The sequence below is a fragment of the Macaca mulatta genome, chromosome 12, assembly GCF_049350105.2.
Source record: "Macaca mulatta isolate MMU2019108-1 chromosome 12, T2T-MMU8v2.0, whole genome shotgun sequence".
Taxonomy (NCBI): domain Eukaryota; kingdom Metazoa; phylum Chordata; class Mammalia; order Primates; family Cercopithecidae; genus Macaca; species Macaca mulatta.
In genome coordinates, this window is record NC_133417.1 from 124732760 (window position 1) to 124756340 (window position 23581).

The 23581-nt window shown below is 57.9% G+C and overlaps 3 protein-coding genes across 42 annotated transcripts in view; all 3 read left to right on the plus strand.

The window, feature by feature from the left end:
* SPEG (striated muscle enriched protein kinase) overlaps positions 1-2991 on the plus strand; it is a 58857-nt gene extending 55866 nt beyond the window's left edge. For all 18 annotated transcript variants that reach the window (XM_015111134.3, XM_015111136.3, XM_077957692.1 and 15 more), the window contains 4 exons: positions 81-304; positions 1157-1232; positions 1472-1621; positions 1955-2991. In XM_015111134.3, coding sequence (XP_014966620.3) covers positions 81-304; positions 1157-1232; positions 1472-1621; positions 1955-2147 — 643 coding nt within the window. In that variant the 3' untranslated portion in view covers positions 2148-2991. The remainder of the gene's footprint in view (positions 1-80; positions 305-1156; positions 1233-1471; positions 1622-1954) is intronic.
* Positions 2992-5611: 2620 nt separating this feature from the next.
* SPEGNB (SPEG neighbor) lies at positions 5612-7641 on the plus strand. Its single transcript, XM_015111146.3, has 4 exons — positions 5612-5847; positions 6174-6481; positions 7074-7215; positions 7405-7641. The coding sequence occupies exons 1-4, from the start codon at positions 5720-5722 to the stop codon at positions 7541-7543; spliced, it is 717 nt and encodes a 238-aa protein (XP_014966632.2). The 5' UTR covers positions 5612-5719; the 3' UTR covers positions 7544-7641.
* Positions 7642-8241: 600 nt separating this feature from the next.
* GMPPA (GDP-mannose pyrophosphorylase A) lies at positions 8242-16337 on the plus strand. Of its 23 annotated transcripts, none has more exons than XM_077956401.1 (13): positions 8242-8609; positions 9319-9378; positions 9481-9578; positions 9670-10929; positions 11202-11388; positions 11734-11793; positions 13419-13549; positions 14561-14695; positions 14791-14888; positions 15057-15103; positions 15322-15414; positions 15596-15764; positions 16041-16336. In XM_077956401.1, the coding sequence occupies exons 4-13, from the start codon at positions 10835-10837 to the stop codon at positions 16139-16141; spliced, it is 1116 nt and encodes a 371-aa protein (XP_077812527.1). In that variant the 5' UTR covers positions 8242-8609; positions 9319-9378; positions 9481-9578; positions 9670-10834; the 3' UTR covers positions 16142-16336.
* The last annotated feature ends 7244 nt before the right edge of the window (positions 16338-23581 follow it).

A 23581-nucleotide genomic window follows, 5' to 3' on the forward strand; every position in this document is an offset into this window, starting at 1 on the left:
CTGGGCATTCTGGGGGAGTAGGGAGGAAGAGGTAGGGGAGGCTGGGCCGGGTGTCATCTGCTCCACCCCTGCTCTCCCAGGTTCCGGTATTCTGAGGATGACGTGGCCACTTACGTGGCGCAGCTGCTACAAGGCCTGGACTACCTCCACGGCCGCCATGTGCTCCACCTAGACATCAAGCCAGACAACCTGCTGTTGGCCCCTGACAACGCCCTCAAGATCGTGGACTTCGGCAGTGCCCAGCCCTACAACCCCCAGGCCCTTCGGCCCCTTGGCCACCGCACGGGCACGCTGGAGTTCATGGGTGAGGGGACCAGCTGCCAGCCAGGGTGGGGACAGGGCACTGCCGGAGAGGCAGCAGCCAGGGCTCACCCCACTTCACTTACATATGTGCCACTTATTGAGTGATTACTGTATGCAAGCAATGAATGAAGTATGTGGATTTTTCTTCCAATTGATCTTTACAATAACCCTGGAGTGTGACACAATATTAGCCCCCTTTTACAGATGAGGAAACTGAGGTGTACATCTGATGTTAAGGATTTGTGCAATCAGACAATTATAAATGCTAGAGACGGGATTCGCTAAAGCCAAAAAGACAGGAGAATCAATTATTATTTTATTTAAATAAGGAGAACCAGCTACATTGAGTAACCTGCTAAGTGCTTGACGTTCATGATCGCTCTTCCTTAGTGTGGTTCTACAGGCCACACTTTACAGACGAGGCTATGGAGAGCCAGGCAGGTTTAGTAAATTGCCCAGGGTTCCATAGCTAGAAGTGGCAGGTCTAGGATTAGAACCAGCCAGGCTGATTTTGAAGGCTTTTAATCTTGGTGTCAGCCACACTCTCTGTGAATGGGAGCCATACCTTGGAGCTAATCCAAGGGAGCTTGTCACCCTGCTTCTCAGCCCCTCTGGAGTTCTGGGGACCCCCTCCATTTTGTGCCCAGGCTAATTCCTCAGGTGTCCCATATGTCTCTTGGGGTATGCCACCACCTCTGTCCTGCCTACTGGGCTTCAGGGCCTGCCACTTTGGTCATTCCTATGGTCTGGTGACCTGGGCATTGTCCTGCTGCTCAAGCACCCAGGGACCTCCCCCGCCCCCACTTCCCTGCCACCAGGAAGCTGGGTCAGCTTGGCCTCTGTCTCCTGTCAGCTCCGGAGATGGTGAAGGGAGAACCCATCGGCTCTGCCACGGACATCTGGGGAGCGGGTGTGCTCACTTACATTATGTGAGTGTCCCCTACCCGCCACAGCCCTCTCTGCCCACACAGTGAGCTCCCGGACTCACCTTCTGCCAACACCCTCTCCCCCATGCCCCACCTCCTCTGTACACACATCACACCGCACACTCACACTCAGGTACAGAGCAGCATGGCCCTGAGCACTGTGCACCCGACACTAATGTCCTTCCGGGCCTGGGTGTTGGCCTCCAGTCTGCCTATGTCAGTCAAGCTATCTTCCCCAACAGGCTCAGTGGACGCTCCCCGTTCTATGAGCCAGACCCCCAGGAAACGGAGGCTCGGATTGTGGGGGGCCGCTTTGATGCCTTCCAGCTGTACCCCAACACATCCCAGAGCGCCACCCTCTTCTTGCGAAAGGTCCTCTCAGTACATCCCTGGTGAGTGAGCCCCACACCTGCCATCTCCCAGTGTCACCTGCCCCCGGCCCGGCCTGTGCCAGAGATTCCCCAGCTCCTCCCCTGCTCTTAGGAATAAGTCTGCTGCTTCTACTAAGTGGTCATACTACCTACCATTTAAAGCCTGAGACAACCCCATGCAAGGCAGAATCACTGCCCCCATTCCAGAGATTGGGGAACTGAGCTCTTGAGCTGCCCAAGATCACACATGTAGGGGTGGATCCAGGATTGGGACATGGGTCTGCAGGAGGACAGAGCCCTGGCAACTCCCAGAGCCGTCCTTCCAGGCTCATTATCCCTGGCTCTGCCTGGCAGGAGCCGGCCCTCCCTGCAGGACTGCTTGGCCCACCCATGGTTGCAGGACGCCTACCTGATGAAACTGCGCCGCCAGACGCTCACCTTCACCACCAACCGGCTCAAGGAGTTCCTGGGTGAGCAGAGGCGGCGCCGGGCTGAGGCCGCCACCCGCCACAAGGTGCTGCTGCGCTCCTACCCTGGCGGCCCCTAGAGGCACGGACCACAGCCAGGCCTCGGGCTTCAACTGGGGTTTCCACCAATGCCACGGGACATTCCAGGGCCCACGCTGAGCCAGGCGGGCCTGGGGCTTCGGTTACCACCAGCAGCAGCATCTGGCCGGGCTCTTACCTCATAGACCTGCAAGGACAGAGACCCCAGGGCCTCGACCTGATGCCACCCCAGGCCAAAGCCAGAGTGGGAGACCCGTTGGCCAGGCTGGGCAGGGTGGGAACAGGCAGAGGGACAAGAGGGGAATGGGGAAGTGGAGAGGAAAAGAAGTCGAGGGACAGGAAGGAGGAGGCTCTAGGAAGGTTCTGGGTTGGGGATCAGTGCATCTCAGGGAGAACCAAGGAAGATGGGCATGGCTGGAGAGGAGGAAGAGGAAGGAACCCAGGGTGTCAGGGCAGTAGGCTGGGAGTCAGTATGGCAAAGCAGGGGCAGGACACAGATACAGTGGCAAGGGCCCAGGGCTGGGACGTGAGAGAAGGCAGCGAGGCGGTGGAGGGAGAAGAGAGGACTCAGGTGGAGGTGGGGTGGGCCAGCTGTCAGCATCCCTTAGAGGAGAAACATGGAGAGCCGGAGGCCAGCAGTCACTCAGCTCGCTGTATCCTCCTGTCCAGTGGATACAGCCCCGGGCGCTCTCTGTTGGCCCAAGGATGTCCCCAGCACCCCTCCATGGCCTTTGGCCTTCTTCCCATTCATATTTATTTATTTATTGACTTTTATGAAGTTTCCCCTTCCATCCGATCCCTACTGCCCATGTTGTCCTGACCATCCCTCCCAGCCATCCAGCTGTCTGTCTGTCTGTCACAAGGAAATAAAAATGGCAAGCAGCATAACCTGTGTGTCTGTTGGGAGGGATGGCTGGAGGGGAAGATTGCTGGGAAGGGTTGAGTCCGGGACAGGGGCATTTAGCCCTCTCTGGGCATTCCCCAACACACATTCCAGGATATACCAGCTAGCACTTTGGGTCCTTCCAACCCCCTCCTCTGACCCTCCTGGCCCCTCACCTCTCCTTATTCCTGGAGGGACGGGAGACTGTGGTCTGCTTCTCCCCTTGCAGTTTCTGGAATGCTGGCAGATCCACTGAACCCCTGCAACCAGGCTCTGGTAGCCGCCACCTCTTGTCACATGTTCCTTCATCACAATGTGGGGGATGCTGGGCTCTGAAATAGGCCAGCCCTCACCCCAATCCTGGCTCAGCCTCATTCACTCTGCCCAGAAGACAGGCAGGAGTTCTGGTCCTGACCCCTGGAGCAGAGTGGGTTGCATCCTGATGGTTGGCAAGAGTAGGTAGTGTGAGGAGCTGCAGAAGAAACCAGGACAAGGAGGTTAAGGTGGCTGGATCACCTGAGGTCAGGAGTTCAAGACCAGCCTGGCCAACATGGTGAAATCCCATCTCTACTAAAAATACAAAAATTAGTCAGTTGTGGTGGCGCATGCCTGTAGTCCCAACTACTCAGGAGGCTGAGGCAGGAGAATTGCTTGAACCTGGGAGGTGGAGGTTGCAATGAGCCAAGACTACACGACTGCACTCCAGCCTGGGTGATAGAGCAAGACTCCATCTCAAAAAGAAACACTAGGACAGGCCCACGCCCCTCACCCTCCATGTCACAGCACAAATCAGAGCACATGGAGAGCACCAGATGGGAGTGCTCTAGTCTGCTGTGTCCAGCATTTTCCTAGGACTAAGGGACACACTAGCCTGGACCTTCTTGTCCGCATGGCAAGTTAGGAGGTCTGCTGGGTGCTAAAGCACCTTGATTCTAGCCACAACCTTGCAATGCCATAGAATGGTCACTGGGACCTAGGACTGAGCTGCCCTGCCCTGAGGTTGGGGATGAGGGGTTGGGGGGTTGGCGGGGACCCAGATCTCCTTGCCTCCAGAGGAAATGCTCCCCTCATCCCCACCTTCAAAATTCTGTTCTTGGCAAAGTAAAAGGAACAAAGCCTCTGACCAGGGTAGAGAGAGTTGACACCACTGTGTTGCTGACGGAGGATGAGGGCCCCTTGACTCCAGCTCAGACAACCCTTTTGCCCAGCCCAGCCCAGCCTCTCTAGCTTCTCAGGACCCCAGGGAAGAGGCAATCCTCATCATCATAAAATAACAGGATGTTAAAGCCAGCTGGAAGGGACCAGAACAACGCCTTGCCTACCTGTCATTTTAGCGATGAAGATATACAGTTTGCCTGTGAGAATCTCCAATCCCCTACACACTGCAAGTGTTTTGTATAAAAATGAGGTGCCTGAACTCGTATCTTGATAAATGGTAAAATTTCTCTCCCGTCCCCCCTCTGATCTTGAGCTCCCTTCCCATCTCCATTGGAAATGGCATGTGAACTGCTTGTTCCAAACCCAGAGGAGCAAAGGTAATTTATGTCAGCAGAGCTATGTCAAAATTGCTCTGATCAAAAGGTGACAGTGCCCCCACACTAGGGCGGGTAGTTCCAATGAATGGAAGCAATGCTTCTGCCAGGTGCCCAGCCTGGGCAGATTGGCCTCCAGGCAAGCCCCAGAGGGGTTAACTGAACCCCTTCACCCCAGGTGGTCTGATGCCCCGATGCACCAATTTATGCCCCCAAAAAGGACTTGGGCAGACCTAGGGTTGGAGCCACTAGTGGTGCTAATCTCCAAGGACAGTGCAGTCTAAACAGCCCCTACCATGTGACATCGAGGGGAGTGAGTGGGGATAGGGATGGCATGGAGGGGCTGCTATTCTCAAAAAATCTTTCCCGTCCCCTCCCGGTTTATCTCAGTTTACCACCAGGGGGCACAGTGTGGAAGTGACAACCCTGGACTCCTGGGGTTGGGGATAGGGTAAGAGCAAGGAGCTTCTGGATTGGTCTTGACAGCCACCTGGCCCTGTTGCCATTAGCTGTAGGGGCCCTGAGGCCCAAGCCCTTTGCTACTCTGGCTTTATTCAGGGACACCCCCGAAACACTCAAACCCCTTACCAACAGGGTGTGTTGTCTGACTATCCAGAGCCCAACCTGAGTGAAAAACTGCCCCAGTAGGAAGCTGGATCTCTTGTCAGCTAGGGGCTGAATGTGGTCCTCCTGGGAGTGGGATGGATACCCCCTGCCCTGGGAGGGGACAGGGCAGCATCCAGCTGTCCAGTTGTCCAGGTGCTGACACGAGGTGCACCCCAGAGCCGCTCGGGTTTCCCCCCACGGGCCTAGCCCAGCGGCTGAGCCAGCATCCCAGGCATCCGCAGGCTAAATAAAGAGCCTGCTTGGGTCAGAGGGAGGGGGATGGGGTCCCGGGGGGCTTGGGGCAACCACGCCAAACAAGGCAAGGAGGGGAGTGATGTATAAAACCGAGCCCAGGGCTGAGCACCTGCCTGCACCCCTACTGTGCCATCCAGAAGGGCTCTGTGCTGCCTGCAATCCAGCCAGGCGACTCAAGTCCCTAGGTCAATCCCTCCACGGTAAGTCCTATCCTCAGAGAAGCCGCAGACACTCCCATTCTTCCACCCCCTTGAATGTTCTGACCATGGAGGAAAAGGGCTGAAGGTGGGACCCTCTGTCTCAACCTGGACCCCCGTATTTGTCACCCACTCTCCAGATGTCTAAAGCAGCTCCTGCCAAAAAGTCAGTGGCTGCGGCCCCACCTCCTGGATGTACCCTGGACATCAATGACCTACAGGTCCAGAGTGCGGCCATTCGCATCCAGGCCTCTTACCGAGGCCACAGGTAAGAGGGAACCCCGGAGCTCTGTGGAGGAAGGGAGCTGCAGAGAGCGCATTGTTGAATGGGCTTTGGGGAAGGGCTGAGGGGCTTCAGCAGCCTCTAGAATGACTGGTTTTAGGGGAGGGTCTTTACTGAGATGTGGAGGAGTGGCCGGCAGGAATGCATCATCCTATCAGGGCAGCAGTTCAGGAGCAGTCCTTTTCCCTACCAAGCCACACGTTTAGGGGTCTGGCGGGCCCAGGGGGCAGGCAGGAGATGGTGCACTCTCGGAAAGGGCTGCGGCCGGGCCTGTCTTGGGAGCTCTGGAGCCTGACTCGGCCCGGGGGTAGGTCCCGGAAGGAGCTGCGCGAGAAGGGGCCGCCGCGGGTACTGGAGGCGCTGAAGGACGTGGTGCTGATTGAGGGCAGCGCGGCCAAGCTCACTTGCCGCATTTCGGCTTTCCCGGACCCATTCATCCGCTGGAGTAAGGACGGCAAGGAGCTACGTGACGGGCCCAAGTACCGCTACATCTTCGAGGACCCTGACGTAGTGGCACTGGTAGTGCGCGACGGCGAGCTGGCAGACCTAGGCCAGTACAGCATCAACGTCACCAACCCCTTCGGCCAGTGCTCCGACTCGGCGCGCATCCTCGTGGAAGGTACGCGCGCCCCGGGCGCAGCGCCAGGGCGCAGACCAGCCAGAGCCCGCAGCCCGGTCCAGCTGCGCGTTTACCTCTGGGCCTAGCTATAGGGTCCCTGCCAGCCCAGCGCCGGGCACGGCCTGGGCACATCGCCGCCGCCAGCCAAGTGCGTCCTTCCCTACCTCGGGATCCAGCCCCACCCGGGCTAAGCAGTCCTCTGTGGGCTTCCATCACGCGGCTCCAGGTCCCCAAGGTCACACAGCAAGTCAGAGGCAGAGCCAGGGTTGGACACGGGTCTTCTGACTCCCAACTCTGGGCAATTTCCACTACCCGGAGCGGTCTCTGAGGCACCGCGAGATGTGTGAAAACATTCAGGGGCTTTCGCCCGCCTTATCTCTTGATCCTCTATTCGACCCCGAGAAGTAGGAGAGGTAGGGATAAGTCCCTTTAACAGCCAAGGAGATGAAACCAGAGAGGCTAATGATTTGCTCAACGTCACGCTGTGAGTTTAAAAGCATCTGTATTTAGTGCCGGGTATTAGCTGGGGAAGTGATGCCCTGCCTCATCTCCAGGTCCTTCACGGGGTTTCGCTCCCCTTTCCTTCCGCTAGTCCCGGCGAAGATTCAAAAGGGACCCGATAACACTAAGGCGCGCAAAGGCGCCACCGTGACGCTGACTGCGGAGATCCTGGGAGAGCCTGCGCCCGACGTGGGCTGGACCAAGGACGGGGAGGACATCGAGGAGGATGACAGGCGAGGGCTGGGACCTGCGGCATAGGCAGGGCCTGGGGCTGGAACTTGGGTGGGACTGAGCCCAGAAATCTGACGAGCGTGATGGGGGCGGGGACTGGGCGGCGAGGAACAGAGTTGGCTAAGGAGCCCGGCCTAGTGCGCCCTTGTACTGACCGCGGCTCCGCCCTCCTCCCCGCCACCCCTCCGCAGGGTGTTCTTCGAGATCGGCAGCACCACCACGACGCTGACCATTCGCCGGGCCACACCCCAGGACAGCGGCAAGTACGAGGTGTACGTGGAGAACAGCCTGGGCATGGACCAGAGCTTCGCTCGCGTGGACGTAGCCTGAACGACACCCCCGGACCTTCCGCCCTGGCGCCGAGCCTGGGGGTGGTGGGACCCACAGCTTTCCTCTAGCTTGCTTAATAAAGCGGCTCTCTGACCCTCCGCGTCTGTTCTGCTCTTCCACGTCGCCATTCCCTCTCCCCTGCACCCGCGCCCACACGTATTCCACACCCCCACGCCAAGGTCACAGCCTGCTGGAGTCACAGGAAAGTCTGGAGAGCGCCCAGCGCCGTGCTGCATTTCAGACAGTCAACCTGATACAGTTGCCCTCACCGTCCAAGGCGCCCTCACTTCCCAGCGGGACCGGGGGCTGGGCCCGGGACCTCGCCTTCTCTTTTGTGCGCCTCCAGCCCCAGCCCCTCGTGGCTGTTTGCCCCCTGCCCCGCCCCTTCCAGGGCTGGCCACACCCCCCTGCTGTCCTTAGTCCCGTTTTCCTCTGGGACCCAGTTTCTCACTTCGGCTGCTGCCCCGGTGCCCATTCCCCGACAGCTCTGGTCCCAGTCTTTAAGTTCCAGGCTGTGCTTCTCAGGCCCCACCCTTCTTCTCATTTAACCCCGCCCCTCGATACCTTGGCCACGCCCCCGGACTTCAGCACCGCTCTCCTCTCCCATTAAGTTTGAAAGCGGTGAAAAGTTCAGACTACAATTCCCGGCAGAACCTGCGAATGAGTTCTCGCGACTTGCGAGAAGACACGTGCGCGGAAGAAGCTTGCAGTAGCGGGCGGCAGAGCTGGAGTAAAGGGAGCTAGTGGTAAAGGGAGCTGGTGGAGAGGTGGCGGAAGGGGTAAGGGGCGGGGGACAGCCTCTAGACAGAGGGTGGGCTCCGAGGTCCTGGCTGGCCGTGGGTGCGCCCGCGCCTGTGTTGGTCCCACAATCCCTGGCCATGAGAGGCCAGGGTTTATTGGACAGAGTCAGTTGTGGGGTTCAGAGGGTGAACAATCAAGCAGTCCTCCGAATCCAGAGATTTAGACCCAGCCAGTCATCCGTATTAGGACTGGAGGGGGGTCAATAGGTTCAGTGTTTGAAATGCCAAGGAAACCTGTCTTTTGATTTGGGGTTCAATATATAGAGGTTAGTTTTAGGATTCATGTTCAACATATAGAGGATTTTTCCTGGGATTAGGGGTTCGCCAAATTCAGATCAGTGTTAGTTCAGTACTTGGGGGTTAGGTTCAGGATTTAAATTAAATATCTGAGGCCCACTCGGGATTTGCTGTTCAATATTCAGGGTTCACTACTGGGATTCAGGGCTTAATATCTAGAATGAAGACACAACACTTTGGGAATCAGTGAGTTTGAGGCTTCAGTATTTTGAGGTTTGGGTCTGAGAAGGGGGTCTCTGCCAGGTTTCTGAATTTGCAGAATTTGTTCATGGCCAGAGGGAAGTCTTTTAGAGATCAAATTGTGGGGCGTGAATTTCAGAATTTGGGAGGAATCACTGTGAGGTTTGAAGGCCGACTGGAATCTGGGTTGGGATTTGAGATGTGTGGGATTTGTGAGGTTCTGTCCAGGCAGGGACTATATTGAGCTTTGGGTTTACATCTTGGGGGAGGGCTAAGTGCTGCTATTTGGGGTTTGGGGTTTGGTTGGGGTGTGAGATCTGAGCCTGATTTCTCCGCTGGGATTTGAGATGTGTGGGATTTGTGAGGTGTTGGGTCCAGGCAGAGACTATATTGAGCTTTGGGTTTACATCTTGGGAGAGGGTTAAGTGTTGCTATTTGGGTTTTGGGGCTTGGTTGGGGTATGAGATCTGAGCTTGATTTCTCTGTTGGGATTTGAAGTTTAGGTAGCAGTCACCATCATGCTCAAAGCGGTGATCCTGATTGGAGGCCCTCAAAAGGGTGAGGTGCCAGGGGAATGGGGGGAGGAGGTTGGGCTGGTGTGGTAGGCAGAATGGGGGCAGAGGAAGGCAGGAAGCCAAAACGTTCTCTCTCCTCTCCCAGGAACTCGCTTCAGACCTTTGTCTTTTGAGGTGCCCAAACCACTGTTTCCTGTGGCAGGGGTCCCTATGATCCAACATCATATTGAAGCCTGTGCCCAGGTAACCTCAGGGGCTCCCCTCTCTCCCCTCACTTCCTGCTCATCTTCATGCTATGTTTCCCCCTTTCCCAACCATAATCTCTTCCCACCAGGCATAACTCCAAGGACCATCATTCACAGATGACAATGTGAATGGCGCCCCCTCAAGTTATGCTGTGCAGCTGCCCTGCTGTCTTCCCCTAATCTAGTTTCTCATCTGGCCTCTTCCTGCTCAGATTTCACTCCTATTTTTAAAGTATGGAATGTGAGATCAGGCAAGGATCTTGGAGACAATGTAAAGCCGTAGCATGGAGACTCTTAATGATAACCAGGCACAAATTCATATCCTTGATCACCGTGATGCTCATTTCTTTATTGCTTTTCGTATTGAGACAGGCAAGGTTTTGGTTTGAATTCAGTCTCTGCCTGCTGTGAGGCCTGCAACAAATAACACACCCTCTCTGACACTCAGTTTCCTTATGTGTAAAATGGGGGAGATTAGACCTACTTTGTTGGGTGGTGAAGCTTAGAAATGACATTTGTAAAATGCCTAGTACAACACAGACCCTTGATACATGGTACCCTTACCTCATGCTGATCTCAAGCTTAGGCTGACAGATAATAAAAATGAGGGCGGGGGGCGGGGAATGGATTAATGCAGCTTGGTAGGCAAAGTCTTTCTTAGAGTGAGTCCCAGTTCTGGTTGGTGGGGGTAATAATAATTGATTGAAAGATCAGGCCTGGCATGGTAGCTCATGTCTGTAATCCCAACACTTTTTGAGGCCAAGTTGGGAGGATCGCTTGAGGCCAGGAGTTCTAGCCTAGCCTTGGCAACATCAAGAGACCCCTTCTCTACAAAAAGTTTAAAAATTAGCTAGATGTGGTGGCCTGGCTGTAGTCATAGCTGCTCTAGAGGCTGAGGCAGGTGGTGACATGGCTGTAGTCCTCGAAACTCGAGAGGCTGAGGTGGGAGGATCGCTTGAGCCCAGGAGGTGGAGGCTGTAGTGAGCCAAAATCATGCCACTGCACTCCAGCCTGGGCAACAGAGCGAGACCTTTTTTCATAAAAACAAAACAAAAAAAGATCAGGCCTCCGACTTCCTCCAACTTCCTCATTGTCCAGAGGAGAAAATAGCCCAGAGTGGTGAGTGCCCTGGGACCCCACAGCTGAGACTAAAACTGGTTTCTGGACTTTGGGCCAGCCCTAAGGATTTCCCCAACATCACCTCCTGTTAGACATTCTTCCTCCCAGCCTTTCCCTTTTCCTCAGGTCCCTGGGATGCAGGAGATTCTGCTCATTGGCTTCTACCAACCTGATGAGCCCCTCACCCAGTTCCTAGAAGCCGCCCAGCAGGAGTTTAACCTTCCAGTCAGGTGTTTGTGCACACACTCATATATGGGGGTGGGGAGGATGCCCTAGGCCTCTGAATTCTTGGGAGTGGGTTGAGTCAGCATTTGCCAGAGTTCATCCTCACCTAGTAGAAGGATTCTTATTTGGACATCACTGAATCCCTGAATATATAGAGTTTCTCTGTGGGCCTTGGGCAGGAGTACTCCTGGGAGCAGGCGGTGGGGGTCAGGTGCCCTGGCTCATGGTGTCTGTTTCCTAAGATCCACTGAGCTGGCTCTTGGGTCCCTGGGGACAGGTACCTGCAGGAATTTGCCCCCCTAGGCACAGGGGGTGGTCTCTACCATTTTCGAGACCAGATCCTGGCTGGGAGCCCCGAGGCATTCTTCGTGCTTAATGCTGATGTCTGCTCTGACTTCCCCTTGAGTGCTATGTTGGAAGCCCACCGACGCCAGCGTCACCCTTTCTTACTCCTTGGCACTACGGTGAGGGGGTCAGGAGGACTGGAGGGTGTAGAGGAGGTGACCCCAAGAGCTTCCTGGAATTCAGGGTGTTGGGGAGGCAGGGGCACCCTGGGCGTTGGTGTGGGAGCTGGTGTCAGGAGGGAGATGCGCTGCTCTGGCAGGCATGGAGGTGTTAGTGGAGACCCCGAGCCCTCTGGCTGTTTAGAAGTAGGGAGGGGGAGGGCAGCTGTCAGTTTCCACCCTTGCTGAAGGCCTGTCAGTGGCAGAGCTGCATGCCAGGTGCTGTAGGGGAGGGAAAGAAAGGAAAAACAGAGGTGGCTGCCCTGGAGCAGGCAGGTCACTATCTCGGGTGTGTCTGTCTTTCAGGCTAACAGGACGCAGTCCCTCAACTACGGCTGCATCGTTGAGAATCCACAGACACATGAGGTGAGAGCGGAGAGGGGGCTTGGTGGGCGCCTACTCTGTGTCATCATCCCCTCTACCTCAGGCCTCTAGAGAATGCTGGCACAGTATGGGGTGGGCCCTAGTCTTGTCAGACAGGTGAGACGCTCCCGATTAATCATCTTACATCCGTTTAAGAGAGATTGACCAGGGGGAGGGGGGAATGGTTAATTTTCCTGCAGGTGGTGCTGTAATAAATGTATGCACAGTGCATAATGGGAACACCAAGGCGGGGCCCAGCCCAGCCTTGCCAGGGTAGGAGTAGGGAGGGCTTCCTGCAGGAAGCAAGGTCTGAGCGGAGTCCCATTTGTCTACATGACAGAGACAGGAAGGTATTACAGGCAGAGGGAATGGCAGGTGTAAAGGCCTGGAGGTAGGAAATAACATACCGGAGGCAGGAACATGATAGGCTAGGTAGCAGGGCTCTCTCCTGGTTTGTGAAACTCCCTTCTCCTACTCCTCTTGACTTTCACATAGCCCTCCCTCCTTTATTTATTTGTTTATTTTTTGAGACAGGGTCTCACTTTGTCTTCCAGGCTGGAGTGCATGATCTTGGTGCGATCTTGGCTCGATCTTGGCTCACTGCATCCTCGACCTCCCAAGTTTAAGCCATTCTCCCACTTCAGCCCCTCAAGTAGCTGGGACTATAGGTGTGAGCCACCACGCCCAGCTAAATTTTTTTAGCCTGTTGCCCAGGCTGGAGTGCAGTGGTGTGACCTCGGCTCACTGAAGTCTCTGCCTCCTGGGTTCAAGCCATTCTCCTGCCTCAGCCTCCTGAGTAGCTGGGATTCAGGCATGTGCCACCATGCCTGGCTAATTTTTGTATTTTTAGTAGAGTCAGGGTTTCGTCACATTGCCCAGACTGGTCTCGAACTCCTGCGCTCAAGTGATGCACCCACTTCAGCCTCCCAAAGTGCTAGGATTATAGGCATGAGCCACCACCATACCTGGTCTCACATACCCCTTTTATTGGTTCGTGCTTTAATATAAAACATACATATAAACACTCACACACACATGCATGTACACACATACACATAGATAGTTTTGTGCTAAGCACCAGGTAGGTGTGAGAGAAACAGAGCCAAATGGGTGCAGCCCCTGCCTCATGGGCACCATTAGTCTAATAGGAGTGACAGAATCAAAAGCCAACCTTTGCAAATGATACAATGCCAAGGGTGAGGCGTGGCCAGAGCTCAGGAGTGCCCAGGCATGAATAGCTAACTCTGGGGCCAGCAAGAGAGGACGCACAGAGAGAGTGACCGTGTCAACTGGGTTTGGAAAGGTGGGCTTTCCAGATGAAGAGATGAGAAAGGCCATTCCAGGTACAGGCATGCAGTCGGGTGGAAACGCGTCTGAGAGGTAGGCGGTGGGGAGGATCAGGCAGGGAAAGCCATGGACTTTGGACTTATCTGAAGGTGAATCAGGTGAAGGGCAGTCATCTCAGGGTTTAAAGCCAGGCAGCAGTAGGCTGCGGACATGCACTGCATTTTAGCCAGGCCACCCTGGCAGCAGGGAGGAGAGGCAGGAAGGGCCTGGAAATCAGAGGGTCTTAGGGGACTGTGGCAGTAGTAACTTCTTCTACTGAAGCCAGCCTGCTCTGTTCACAGGTATTGCACTATGTGGAGAAACCCAGCACATTTATCAGTGACATCATCAACTGCGGCATCTACCTCTTTTCTCCTGAAGCCCTGAAGCCTCTTCGGGATGTCTTCCAGCGTAATCAGCAGGATGGGCAATTGTGAGGCAGGCCCCATAGCCCTGTGACCCCAAGTACCCCCAGTCACGGACCCCAACACATACCAGTCTCTGCAGGCTCCATCTCAACTTGCTCACCTTCCTCCTCCCCTTTCCCTTCTCCACTTGCCATCTCCAGCAGAGCCTCCTGAGTCCCTCCCCTTCTAACCTCATTCTGTCCCTCTTCCTTATCCATCCCAGTTCCTCCTCTGTCACTGCCTGCCCACTCCCCTTCTGGTCCATTTCTGCCAAGCCCTGAGTGTCCCAGAGACGTCTTTCAGAACAGACGGCAACACACAGTTGGGCGCACACACGCTCGGGTGCAGACGTGTGCACGTGCACACACAGACAGACATGCACACTCTCAGGCTGAGGCTCCTCTTGGAACAGAGCACCTAGAGCCCTGCTCGCCAGTCCCAGGGTCTTCCCTCCTAGGGCTAGAAGCTGTTCCCTTCTAGGGATCCTTGCCTTACCCCCACATCGCCCCATGTAAGGCCTCCTCCCCTCATAGCCATTTCTCACTCCCACCCGTGTCTCTGCTTCCCTCTCCATCTCTCCTGGCCTCTCTGTCTCTGTCTCTGCTGAGCTGGCATCTACCATCTCTCTCTCCCTCTCTTTCTGTGACTGTCTCTGCCCTCACCAGCTGCCTTGCTCTGGGGTGAGTCTGTCTGTGTTTCATTCCATCCAATGAGTGGGAGGGTAACTTGGAGGGGGTAAAGGGCTGAATGGGGACGAGAATGTGAAAATGGGGGGAACTCCTTCTGGAAATGGGGCAGGGATGGGAAGCAGGCCTCTGCCTGGGGCTCCCTTGTGATAGCACCCACCCGAGCTGGGGCTGGCTGGGAGAGTTTCCTGGGATGAGAGCAGCCCTTTGGAGAGGACCGGACCAGACCTGGAGAGAGGGGCTTAGAGAGGTGGTGGGAATCCCTCCCACTCCTGTCCCCGGGAGACTGTGTTAGCCCCACAGCCGGGGCTCAGCCGGGGGACTGAGGTCAGCATTCTTCCTCTCTGCCAGGGAGGACTCACCAGGCTTGTGGCCAGGGGCAGGTACCATCCGCCTAGAGCAGGATGTGTTTTCAGCCCTGGCAGGGCAGGGCCAGATATACGTGCATCTCACTGATGGTATCTGGAGCCAGATCAAGTCCGCCGGGTATGGAAGGCTGGATCCCCTGGAGATTGAAACTTTGGGGTGGTGGGCACAGGCCCTGCTGACCCCTGAGCCCCTGCCCCCCTTGTGGCCCCCAGTTCAGCCCTCTACGCCTCCCGCCTCTACCTGAGCCGATACCAGGATACTCACCCAGAACGGCTGGCCAAGCACACCCCAGGGGGCCCACGGATCCGAGGTACCCAACCTGCCCCAATTCCTAACCTTTGGCTTCCACCCCAGCCCCTCTGCCCTCTGAACCAGGTTTCTTGACCTCGAGTCCAGAGTTGAAGCCTCAATCCCTGCCCCTCCCTGATCCAAATTCGGTTTGGGATATTTGCCCCCAGGGCCTCTCTTCTGCTTCTAGGGAATGTGTACATCCACCCGACTGCCAAGGTGGCCCCCTCGGCTGTGGTGAGTGCTGGGCCCAGCCCCAGGGAGGGGAGGGTGGTGGTCGGATGGATGGAGGGTGCCCACACTGCCTGAGTTCTGGGTGCTGGTTTCTCCACTTTGTCACAGCCTGTTGTGTGGCCTCGAGCAGGTCGCTTCTGCCTTATCTGTTCTAGAAGGGAGTTGGATTTGGGGATCCTCCAAGTCCCTCCAGGGCTTATGGTGTGTGCTTCTCTCCACAGCTGGGCCCCAACGTCTCCATCGGGAAGGGGGTGACCGTGGGTGAGGGTGTGCGGCTCCGGGAGAGCATTGTCCTCCATGGAGCCACGTTACAGGTAGGCACCAGCAGACACAGCCGCATGTGACACCCCAAGAGCCTGCGGGGAGGGCCCAGGTATCCCCCCAAGAACAGAGAAGGGTGAACGCCATGGGGTCTGCATCTGGCCCCACCTCACACCTTCCGGTTCCTGCTGCCTCCTACCCCTTCCCCTTACTTTTCACCCTCCTCTTTGGCAGGAGCACACGTGTGTTCTGCATAGCATTGTGGGCTGGGGGAGCACCGTGGGACGCTGGGCCCGCGTGGAGGGTACCCCCAATGACCCCAACCCCAATGATCCCCGAGCCCGCATGGACAGTGAGAGCCTCTTCAAGGATGGGAAGTTGCTGCCTGCCATCACCATCCTGGGTATGGCTTCCTGGGGGCCAGGGCTGGGGGAACCCCACAGCTGATGGCCAGTGACTCTGGGGAGCATTCATTCCTCTTGTGTGCACGCGTGTTTCTTCTTTGAGCAAACAGTTACCAGGGGCCTGCTGTGTGCCAGGCCCTGTGTGAGTCACCAGGGGCATGAGGCCAGGGGCACAGATGGGCAGGAGGGGTCCCTCCCTGCTGGCAGTGGCCCCCAGCTCCCTGCTCCTGTCTCCCCTCCCATGACCTCCCCTGATGCCCTCATCCACGCCGCAGGCTGCCGAGTCCGGATCCCTGCCGAGGTGCTCATCCTGAACTCGATTGTTCTGCCACACAAGGAGCTGAGCCGAAGCTTCACCAACCAGATCATCCTCTGAGTGGGGCTGCCAGAAGGCCTCCAGCTCCTACCCGCTCCCCTTAAGGCTGCCTCCTGCTTGGCCAGCCTCTGTCTAGAAAGGACCAGAGAAAGCCAGGCAGGATCGTCACACGCCGGGGAGCAATGTGGGTGGCCTGGGGACTCCTGGGCTTTCTCCCTCCCGACTCCCTAATAAACCCCATGAACCTTGGAGCCAGCACGGACTCTACTTATGTCTGGGCTGGGGGTGGGGGCGGAAGCAGGGCAGCTGAGTCAGGCCCCCCCACATTAGCATTTAAATTGGAGTCGTTGCTGCGGGCTCATGAATAATGAATCTGGAGCCCTGGTAAATCTCCCCCTCCCACTGCCTCAGCCTCGTGCGCTGCTCGGGAGGAAGGCCCTCAAGGCTCCCCAGCCTGCCTGGCCCCCGCCTTTGCCCCTGCCTTCCTGCCTCCCTGTTCCTCCCCACGGAGCCTGGCTCAGGCCCCCATGTGCAAGGATTCCGAAGGGAAGGGTGAAGGATTTCGGTTGGGCAGCGGGCACAGGAACTGGGGCCACAGGCCCAGAGGCTGATCCCAACAACCCGCTCTGCTCAGTTCCTGCCGAGCCCAGCCCTGGCCGGTTTTCCGCTTTGCCAGCTCCATCTGCTCCCAGCTTGGCTTTTGGCAGGGTGGGGGTTTCGCCTCTACGCCAGGCCTCATGTCTCTGTCTTCCACTCCCCTGGCAGGCTGGGTGGGCCTGAGCTGGTGCCATTCTCTTCGAAGCACAGTGGGAGGCACCCTGTTCTGGGAAGGCCCTCACCACCTCCTGTCCTCCTGGCCCTGCCCTTTGGGAGGCCTCAGCCCTCCTCTCCCAGCCATCTCTCATGTTTGCCCATGACCCCCATGTGCCCCTCTCGGTGCCCCCCTTCCCCAGCTGTGGGTGCAGAGCTGTGTTGCCAGATGAGCTGGTAATGATCGTAATCTGCTAATTGAGAGGAATCTAATTACCCGAAGAGAATGGGGGGTGCAGGGCGTGGGTGGGAGAAAGGAGGGGGTCCTGGCAGTAGGCAGGGGTGGCAGGCGGCAGGGTGCCGGGACCTTGTTATCAGCACCAGGCTCCAGGACAGAGCCCAGGGTTTCATAGCTTCGTAGCCCAGCAGTTAGGAAGCTGCACTTTCTCAGGAGCTGGACTGAGGGTGACTTGGGGATTGGGCTAGATATGACCTCCCAGGTCCCTCAGGTCCCGTGGGCTCTGCGCCAGTGTGTGGGGAATAATCTACATGGTGTAGCAGTCCTGACCTATAAGCTGTCCCTAGTTCCTCAGTTCCTCCTGTCCCGGCCTCCAGCCCAGACCTTCATTATCTCTCTTCGTGGGAGTGGGAGGGGCTGCAGGTCCCCACTCTGGGCTGGGGTCATCACCCCAAGGAAGGGGCTGGGAGAGGGTGGGCCCTAGGACCAGGAGCTAGGTCCCTTCCCTTTCCTCCCCCCAAGTCCTGACCCTTCTGTTCCGAGTGGTTGGCAGAGGCCATGGCAGCTCTATCATAAATATGATAATTTAATTATTTTCTCAGCAAAACACCGTGAAATCCAATAAGTCTGTGTCAGACCCTGGCCCCCGGGATCCTCCTCCTAGACCCAGTGTGGGGGGGACACGGTGGGGAAAGGCACTGGAAGGGGAAAGGGTCAGTGTTTGAAGGGGGGTGTCGCTAGTGAAGCTGAGGTCTTTGTAACATGCCCCCCAGGTTGAAGCAGTCACCGTGGTTGGGGGGCGTCTAAGGACATGCGCCCCCACTCCTCCCCATCCCACTTCTGTGCTGGGAGGGGCCTACAGTCCCATCCATCTCTGAGAGACCCAAGATGGAGCACCTGCCCCTGGACAGGGTGCAGGGAGCCCCCTTGTCCACCGCTGCTGGGACCCTGTGCCCAACTGTCACTGGCCGTGTAGCAGTAGGAGGGCACTGGCCCGGGGAGGGTCTGGGAAGGGAGAAGCAAGAGGGAACTGGGGTGGGAAGTGGGGGATGAGCGGGGGAGGGATGCGGGGGAGGGGTGCGCTCCTGCCATTAGTGCTTTTTTCAGTTTCCATAAAAAGATTATTCTGTAAAATCAGCGAGGGGGAGCAAACTGGGGGCCGGGGAGGGGGGTGGGTCCCTGGCACCAAGCTGGATGGGGCGACAGGAGAGGAGAGCCGGGGACAGGGACAGAGTGTGGAGAGAAATTTGGATGGGCTTCAGGAGCAAGCCAAGGGGGAAAGGCTGAGCCAAGAACACAGACTTGGGGGAGGCTGGCCAGGACAGGGTGGGGTGGGGGCAGAGCCCTCATCTCCCTCCCGTCCCCTCAGCCAAGCTGCTGGGGGACCCAGTCCCACCTCCATCTCAATCCCCTCCCCCTGGCACTTAGCAGCCATTATCGGGGGAGCAGATTGCAGCCCCCTCCCCCTCTCCGGGAAGCAGGCACAGCTGGGGCCCCGCCACATCTGCTGCATCCGCACGGAGCACAGCTGGGTGTTCCCAGAGCTGCACTCCCCAAAACACAAAGGGGGGAAAGGGGTGGGCGGGGGCCAAGGAGAACCCAAACCCCTGAGACAGACACACTGACACCTCTGCCAACAGACACATACTCCTTGAGGCGAAGCTACACCCACCGACACACGCTCCCTTGTGTGCAGAGACAGGAGAACTGGCAAACATGCAATTACCCGGCCCCGCCCGCCACCCCCGCTCCCCTCCCCCAGCCCTTCCTGCTCCCCTTCCTTCCCCAAGGCTCCCCTCTGCCGCCATGGCCACCTCTGAACTGCCCTGGGCTCTGGTCTGGAGGGAGTGGGGGGCCTCACCCACCCCAAGTACATCCTGGGAGGCTCAGAGAGCAGGAGGGCGGGGGGTGGTGAGGGGTGTTAGAGTTTGAGGCATGATCCCTAGGAAGCCATCTGCCCTCCTTCCAAGCCCACACCCCTCCCCATGAAGAAGCCCCCTCTGAAACTGATCTTTGCCACAGCCTGGGCACTACAAGGTTTCGGTGCCAGCACTGATCGCTGCAGCACCCTTGTGCTCCACTGGCCACCTCAAGGGGGTGCTGTGTGTTCTCAGTCTAGCCTTCAGCTCAGCTGCTAGGGTTGGCCCCTGCCACTGCCCTCACCCCAAAATCCCCCCCATTCTCAACCCTTGGTAGTGCGTCTCTCTGCTGCCCCCGACATGCATGGGGTGTAGTGGAGGAGGGGCTCCGTCAGTGGCAGAAAGGTCCCCCTCTCCCAAAACAGGAGAGAAGGATCAGGAATTCCTTCTCTCCTCTCCCCGTCGATGACTGCCTCTTGGCCCCTGATGAAACCCTGCCACCTTCACAGCCCTCACTTTTCCCACTTATCTCCTTGGCCCTAGTGTCTTGCCCTCAACCTTCTCCTCCCTGCCCCCCCATCCCACGCCGCTCCCCACATTCCCCTCTGAGCTCTAATCCCTCCTGCTGCTGTGCCGCCTTATCTGCTCCCAGCAGCTTTCACTGCTGCAAAGCCCTCTCCCCCTCCTTCCTGGATCTTCTCCCCTCCTTCCTTGGCTCTCTCCGCTCTCTGACCAGCACCCCCTCCCGGCCAGCCTGTCTCTGCCACTCAGGCCCCCGCTGTGGCTACTGGCTGACACCACCTCTCTACCCCATGCCCTTTGCCCTCCACAGCCTCAGCTCTGAGGCTGTCAGCTGCACACCCACTCCCACGATGGCTGTGTCCATCCCAGCCCTCCCCTGCAGGCCCCACGGACTTTGTTAGTTTCTGGCCAGCCAGGATTTTTCATCTTCCTGCCCTCCCTTTCCTGGTGTCTTCCCCACTTCCTCCTGATGCCCCCATCTGGTCTTGGACCTGGTGTCCTTATAGTCCCAGGGACCCGTTGCCTCGGCTTGGGAGTACCTGAAAGGAGATGGGAAGTGTTGGTATGAGACTCGGGAGAAGGTGCTGGGCTGGGCTGGCCCTAGGAGGATGGGGTGGGGGTGCAGGGAGTACTTGCGGACAGTGGGGGCAGGGCCTGGTGGCGGGACGCTAACCCTCTTCAGTCGCCTCAGATCACGTTCGGGCCTCCCCACCCCCCTTCGCTGGGACTCTCATTAACCGCTTCTCCTGCCTCGTCCACGGCATAAATAACCCAGATAAATCAGCCACCGTCCGCCCCCCGCCCCTCGGCCCCCGCACAGCCCGTTTGTCACCGCTGTGTGCTCACCAGCCAGGCCTGGCCCAGCCCCGGCCCCAGCCCCCCATTCCTGGTCCCTTCCCGCCCACATCTGTCCCACACTGGCTCACCACTTGGTCCGCACCAGGGCCAGGTGTCTGGGCTGGGGAGGGTGTCCTCTGCGCGCAGGGGGAGGCTGGGCACCTTTAGGAGAATGCTGTCTAGGAATTCGGGGGGTCATAGCATTTATGAATGGGGCCAGCCAGGCAAGGAATCTGGGTATCAGTTTGGGGGTTCCTGTGCTTTGAGAAAGCGCCCTTGGAACCCCCCAAGTTGGATCCTGGGAGGTTTCTGGGTCTGCCTTTGGGGCATTTTGCCCAAACAAAATCTCCATGCTCTCCCTGTCTCTCTCCCGCTCTGCACGCACCCCCCACCTGGCCCCGTTACCAAACCTCATCCCAGTCCAACTACCACTCATTCTCACTGTCAGGAAGCTCATCCCCTGGGGGGCAGAGGCGGGTGAACTGGACTGGGAATAAATCTGAGGAATGGGGACAACCGGAGAGCAGAGGAACCTGGGATGAGGCTTCACATTCTGACCCCGCAACACCCAGCTCCCCCGCACTCGCAGTCCAGGGTCCCTAACAGCCCCGCCCCCTTTGCTCACACCCAGCTAAGGGCCTGGCCAGCCACACTTGTCCCTGATGCCTCACTGCAAGGGGCAGCTGGTCCCCCGGGAGTGGGTGGGGGAAGCAGGGAGGGGTGGGGGAGCTTGGGCGCAGGGCTGGGGTGGGGGTGGGGAAGAAGCTGGGCCGGGCCCCAGGGACCAGCTGGGCAATGAGCCGGGGAAGCAGCCGGGGGGCTAAATGAGGGAGATTATCACCCAACTGCAGCCGGGCAGAGAGGGAGGCAGGCAGGGAAGCGGGGAGAGGGAGGAGAGAGGGGACGGGGCCAGAGGCGAAGGGGGTATAGAGAGACAGGGAGGGGGCCAGAGGGCCTGGTGAGAAGTAAAGGGAAAGGTCAAGAGATGAGCTGGAAGGATGGGGGCACTCCCCCAGAACATCACCAGATTCCTGGAGATCTGGGAGACTGGAGCTGGGGGCTTGGGAACAATTGGAGACAGCTGGCTGTGGGGCAGTGGTGGGGGTGTGCATGCAGCTAATTGCTGCTCCACTTCCTGGCAGCCTGGAGCTCCCCTCACAGCACCCCCCACATGCCCCTTATACCCAGTTACCACCCGATTTATTTCCTTATAGAGGTTGAAGGCGTCCTGCCATCCCTCAGGAGGAAGGAGGGTGTGATTTGTCTCATGGTGGAGGCCAGTATGTTGTCGGAGAAGTGTGACCCCAAGATCTCAATGGATGGTGGGGGAATTCAGAGACACGTATGCACTTCCGGGTAGTAACGAGTGCTGGGGAGAGTTTGGGGGGCAGTTCCCCGCTTTCTTGGCAGGGACCCAGACTGAAGTAACCTTAAAAAGCAATTAAGTCACCTTTAAAAAAAAACAGTAAAGAAAAATCAATATTAGGAGAAAGGGGAAGAGAGAGAAGGATGGGGAGGAACAGTGCGGGGGAGCTCTGGAAAGGTCTGGAAGTCTACCAGAAAGGGGAGAGCATAGGATGGGGCTACCTGGGCATGGGACAGAGAGAGGGGGCTGTCTGTGGTCACTTGGCCACTTTCAGTGCTAACTCAGAGGCTTCGTCCAATGCCAATCCCACTTTCCCTTCTGGGACACTATGTCCCAGCCAGATGCAGCACCCTGCCCCAGGGGTCTTATCTTCCCAGCTTGGGGAACCAGCTGACCCAGACTCATCGGAGGCTTGTGGGGAAGCCCAGCTGTGGGGTCCCTGGGGAAGCCACTTTGCCTAAAGGCTAGGGACAACCTAGGCAGGGCACCGTGCGTGGCCAGGGCTGGGTGTGTGGGCAGGCTCCATGCTGGTGATGGGGCCTGACCTGGCCTTGCAGCCAGGGTGGGCAAAGTGGCTCCTGGCCGCCAAGGGAGCCATCCCTGGACCCCTCCCCTGGGGCCAGGCAGAGGCTGCAGGGCCAGGCCTGACGCAGGGGGCGGGGTGGCCGTTGGGCCGCGGGTGGACCTCGGGCTCTAATCCCCAGCAGCTGCCGTTTCCCTCAGATCGATTCCCTTCTCACTTTTTTTTCAGCTGCTGGTTCCGCGGCTTGGATCGATGGAGCCACCTCCCCCCGCCCGTCCATGCTTCCTCTCCCTGCTGCTCATTAGCGCCCGGATTAATCAGCCCCCCTTTCCTCCCCTGTGAGGGCACATGCTCTCACATGGGGACCCAGAGCACAAGCACTGATTCTTGCCACCCCCACCCTGGGGGCACGGATGCATCCCCTACTGGCCGGTCAACTGAGGCTCCCACCCCTGCCTATGATGATGGCCCACATGGCTGTTCCCCTCCACAAGAACACAGCAGACCCGTTAGGGCTCTCCTGCCCCACTCTGCCAGGCACCCCTCAAACCCGTTTACTTAGGAGAGCATTTGCTCCCATTGACACCCAGCACATCTTCCTGCTCCCTTCCATGCCCCCCCCGGGGCTCTTCCTCTCCCTTCATTGCATGCCCTGTCCCCCTACATATAGAGCACCCCCAAAACATACCTCCCCTTTGCTCCCTGGCTTGCTTACCCAACACCCCTCCCCTGAAGCCTGATTGTGGCAAGCGATTTGGGGAACATTTGGGGAAGCAAAGTGGCCACAGATATGCAAGCTGGCCAGGGTTCTCTCTGTCCCAGACATATAAATGACTGAGATTGGGGTTGGGGGCAAAATGAGGGTGAGGGTAGCCAGCTTCCCAGAAGGGGCAGGGGCTGGTGGGTGTTGAAATCAGGAGCAAAGCTCCAGGGAAGCTGAGAATCTTGGAGTCACAGTTGTCCCCTGGTCTGTCTAGCCTGCCCTCCTCTGCCCCCCTCCCCTCCCTCATTCAAACAAGTGGCTCTCTCAAGGAGTTTGTGGAAGCTGCTGTGAGTCGGGTAGTGGGATCAGGTGGTGACTGGGTGCTGGAGTCAGGAGTCTCGGAGGCCAGGAGGTGGGGGGATAGAGTTGGCTGACCCTTCATGGGGTGTGGGCCAGGAAAGTGGCAAAGAATGAGCTGAGGACCCTGGGCACGGCACCCTTCCCCGGGTGGCCAGGGAGTGGGGAGATCTGGGGACCCAGTGAGCGGCTAGGGTGCAGCAGGAGTTTGGGGGATAGCCCCAGTCTCAGGATCTCTGTCCCGAGCTGGGGACTGCCCCCTTCCCTGGCCTGGCTCCTGACGCCCGTGCTGCCGGTGAAACGCTGTTGACATGTCCTGAATTATTAAGCACGGGGTGGGCTCCG

What these genes read in the sequence shown, in the direction of transcription:
- GMPPA (XM_077956396.1), top strand. Translation starts at nt 8,422, where the DNA reads ATGAGAGGCCAGGGTTTATTGGACAGA. An exon ending in AATCAGCAGGATGGGCAATT is followed by an intron (nt 13,550 to 14,560) that starts GTGAGGCAGGCC and finishes CCTCTCTGCCAG; the next exon opens with GGAGGACTCACCAGGCTTGT. An exon ending in TCCATGGAGCCACGTTACAG is followed by an intron (nt 15,415 to 15,595) that starts GTAGGCACCAGC and finishes CCTCTTTGGCAG; the next exon opens with GAGCACACGTGTGTTCTGCA.
- SPEGNB (XM_015111146.3), top strand. Translation starts at nt 5,720, where the DNA reads ATGTCTAAAGCAGCTCCTGCCAAAAAGTCAGTGGCTGCGGCCCCACCT. An exon ending in GCCTCTTACCGAGGCCACAG is followed by an intron (nt 5,848 to 6,173) that starts GTAAGAGGGAAC and finishes GCCCGGGGGTAG; the next exon opens with GTCCCGGAAGGAGCTGCGCG. An exon ending in GGCGCGCATCCTCGTGGAAG is followed by an intron (nt 6,482 to 7,073) that starts GTACGCGCGCCC and finishes TCCTTCCGCTAG; the next exon opens with TCCCGGCGAAGATTCAAAAG.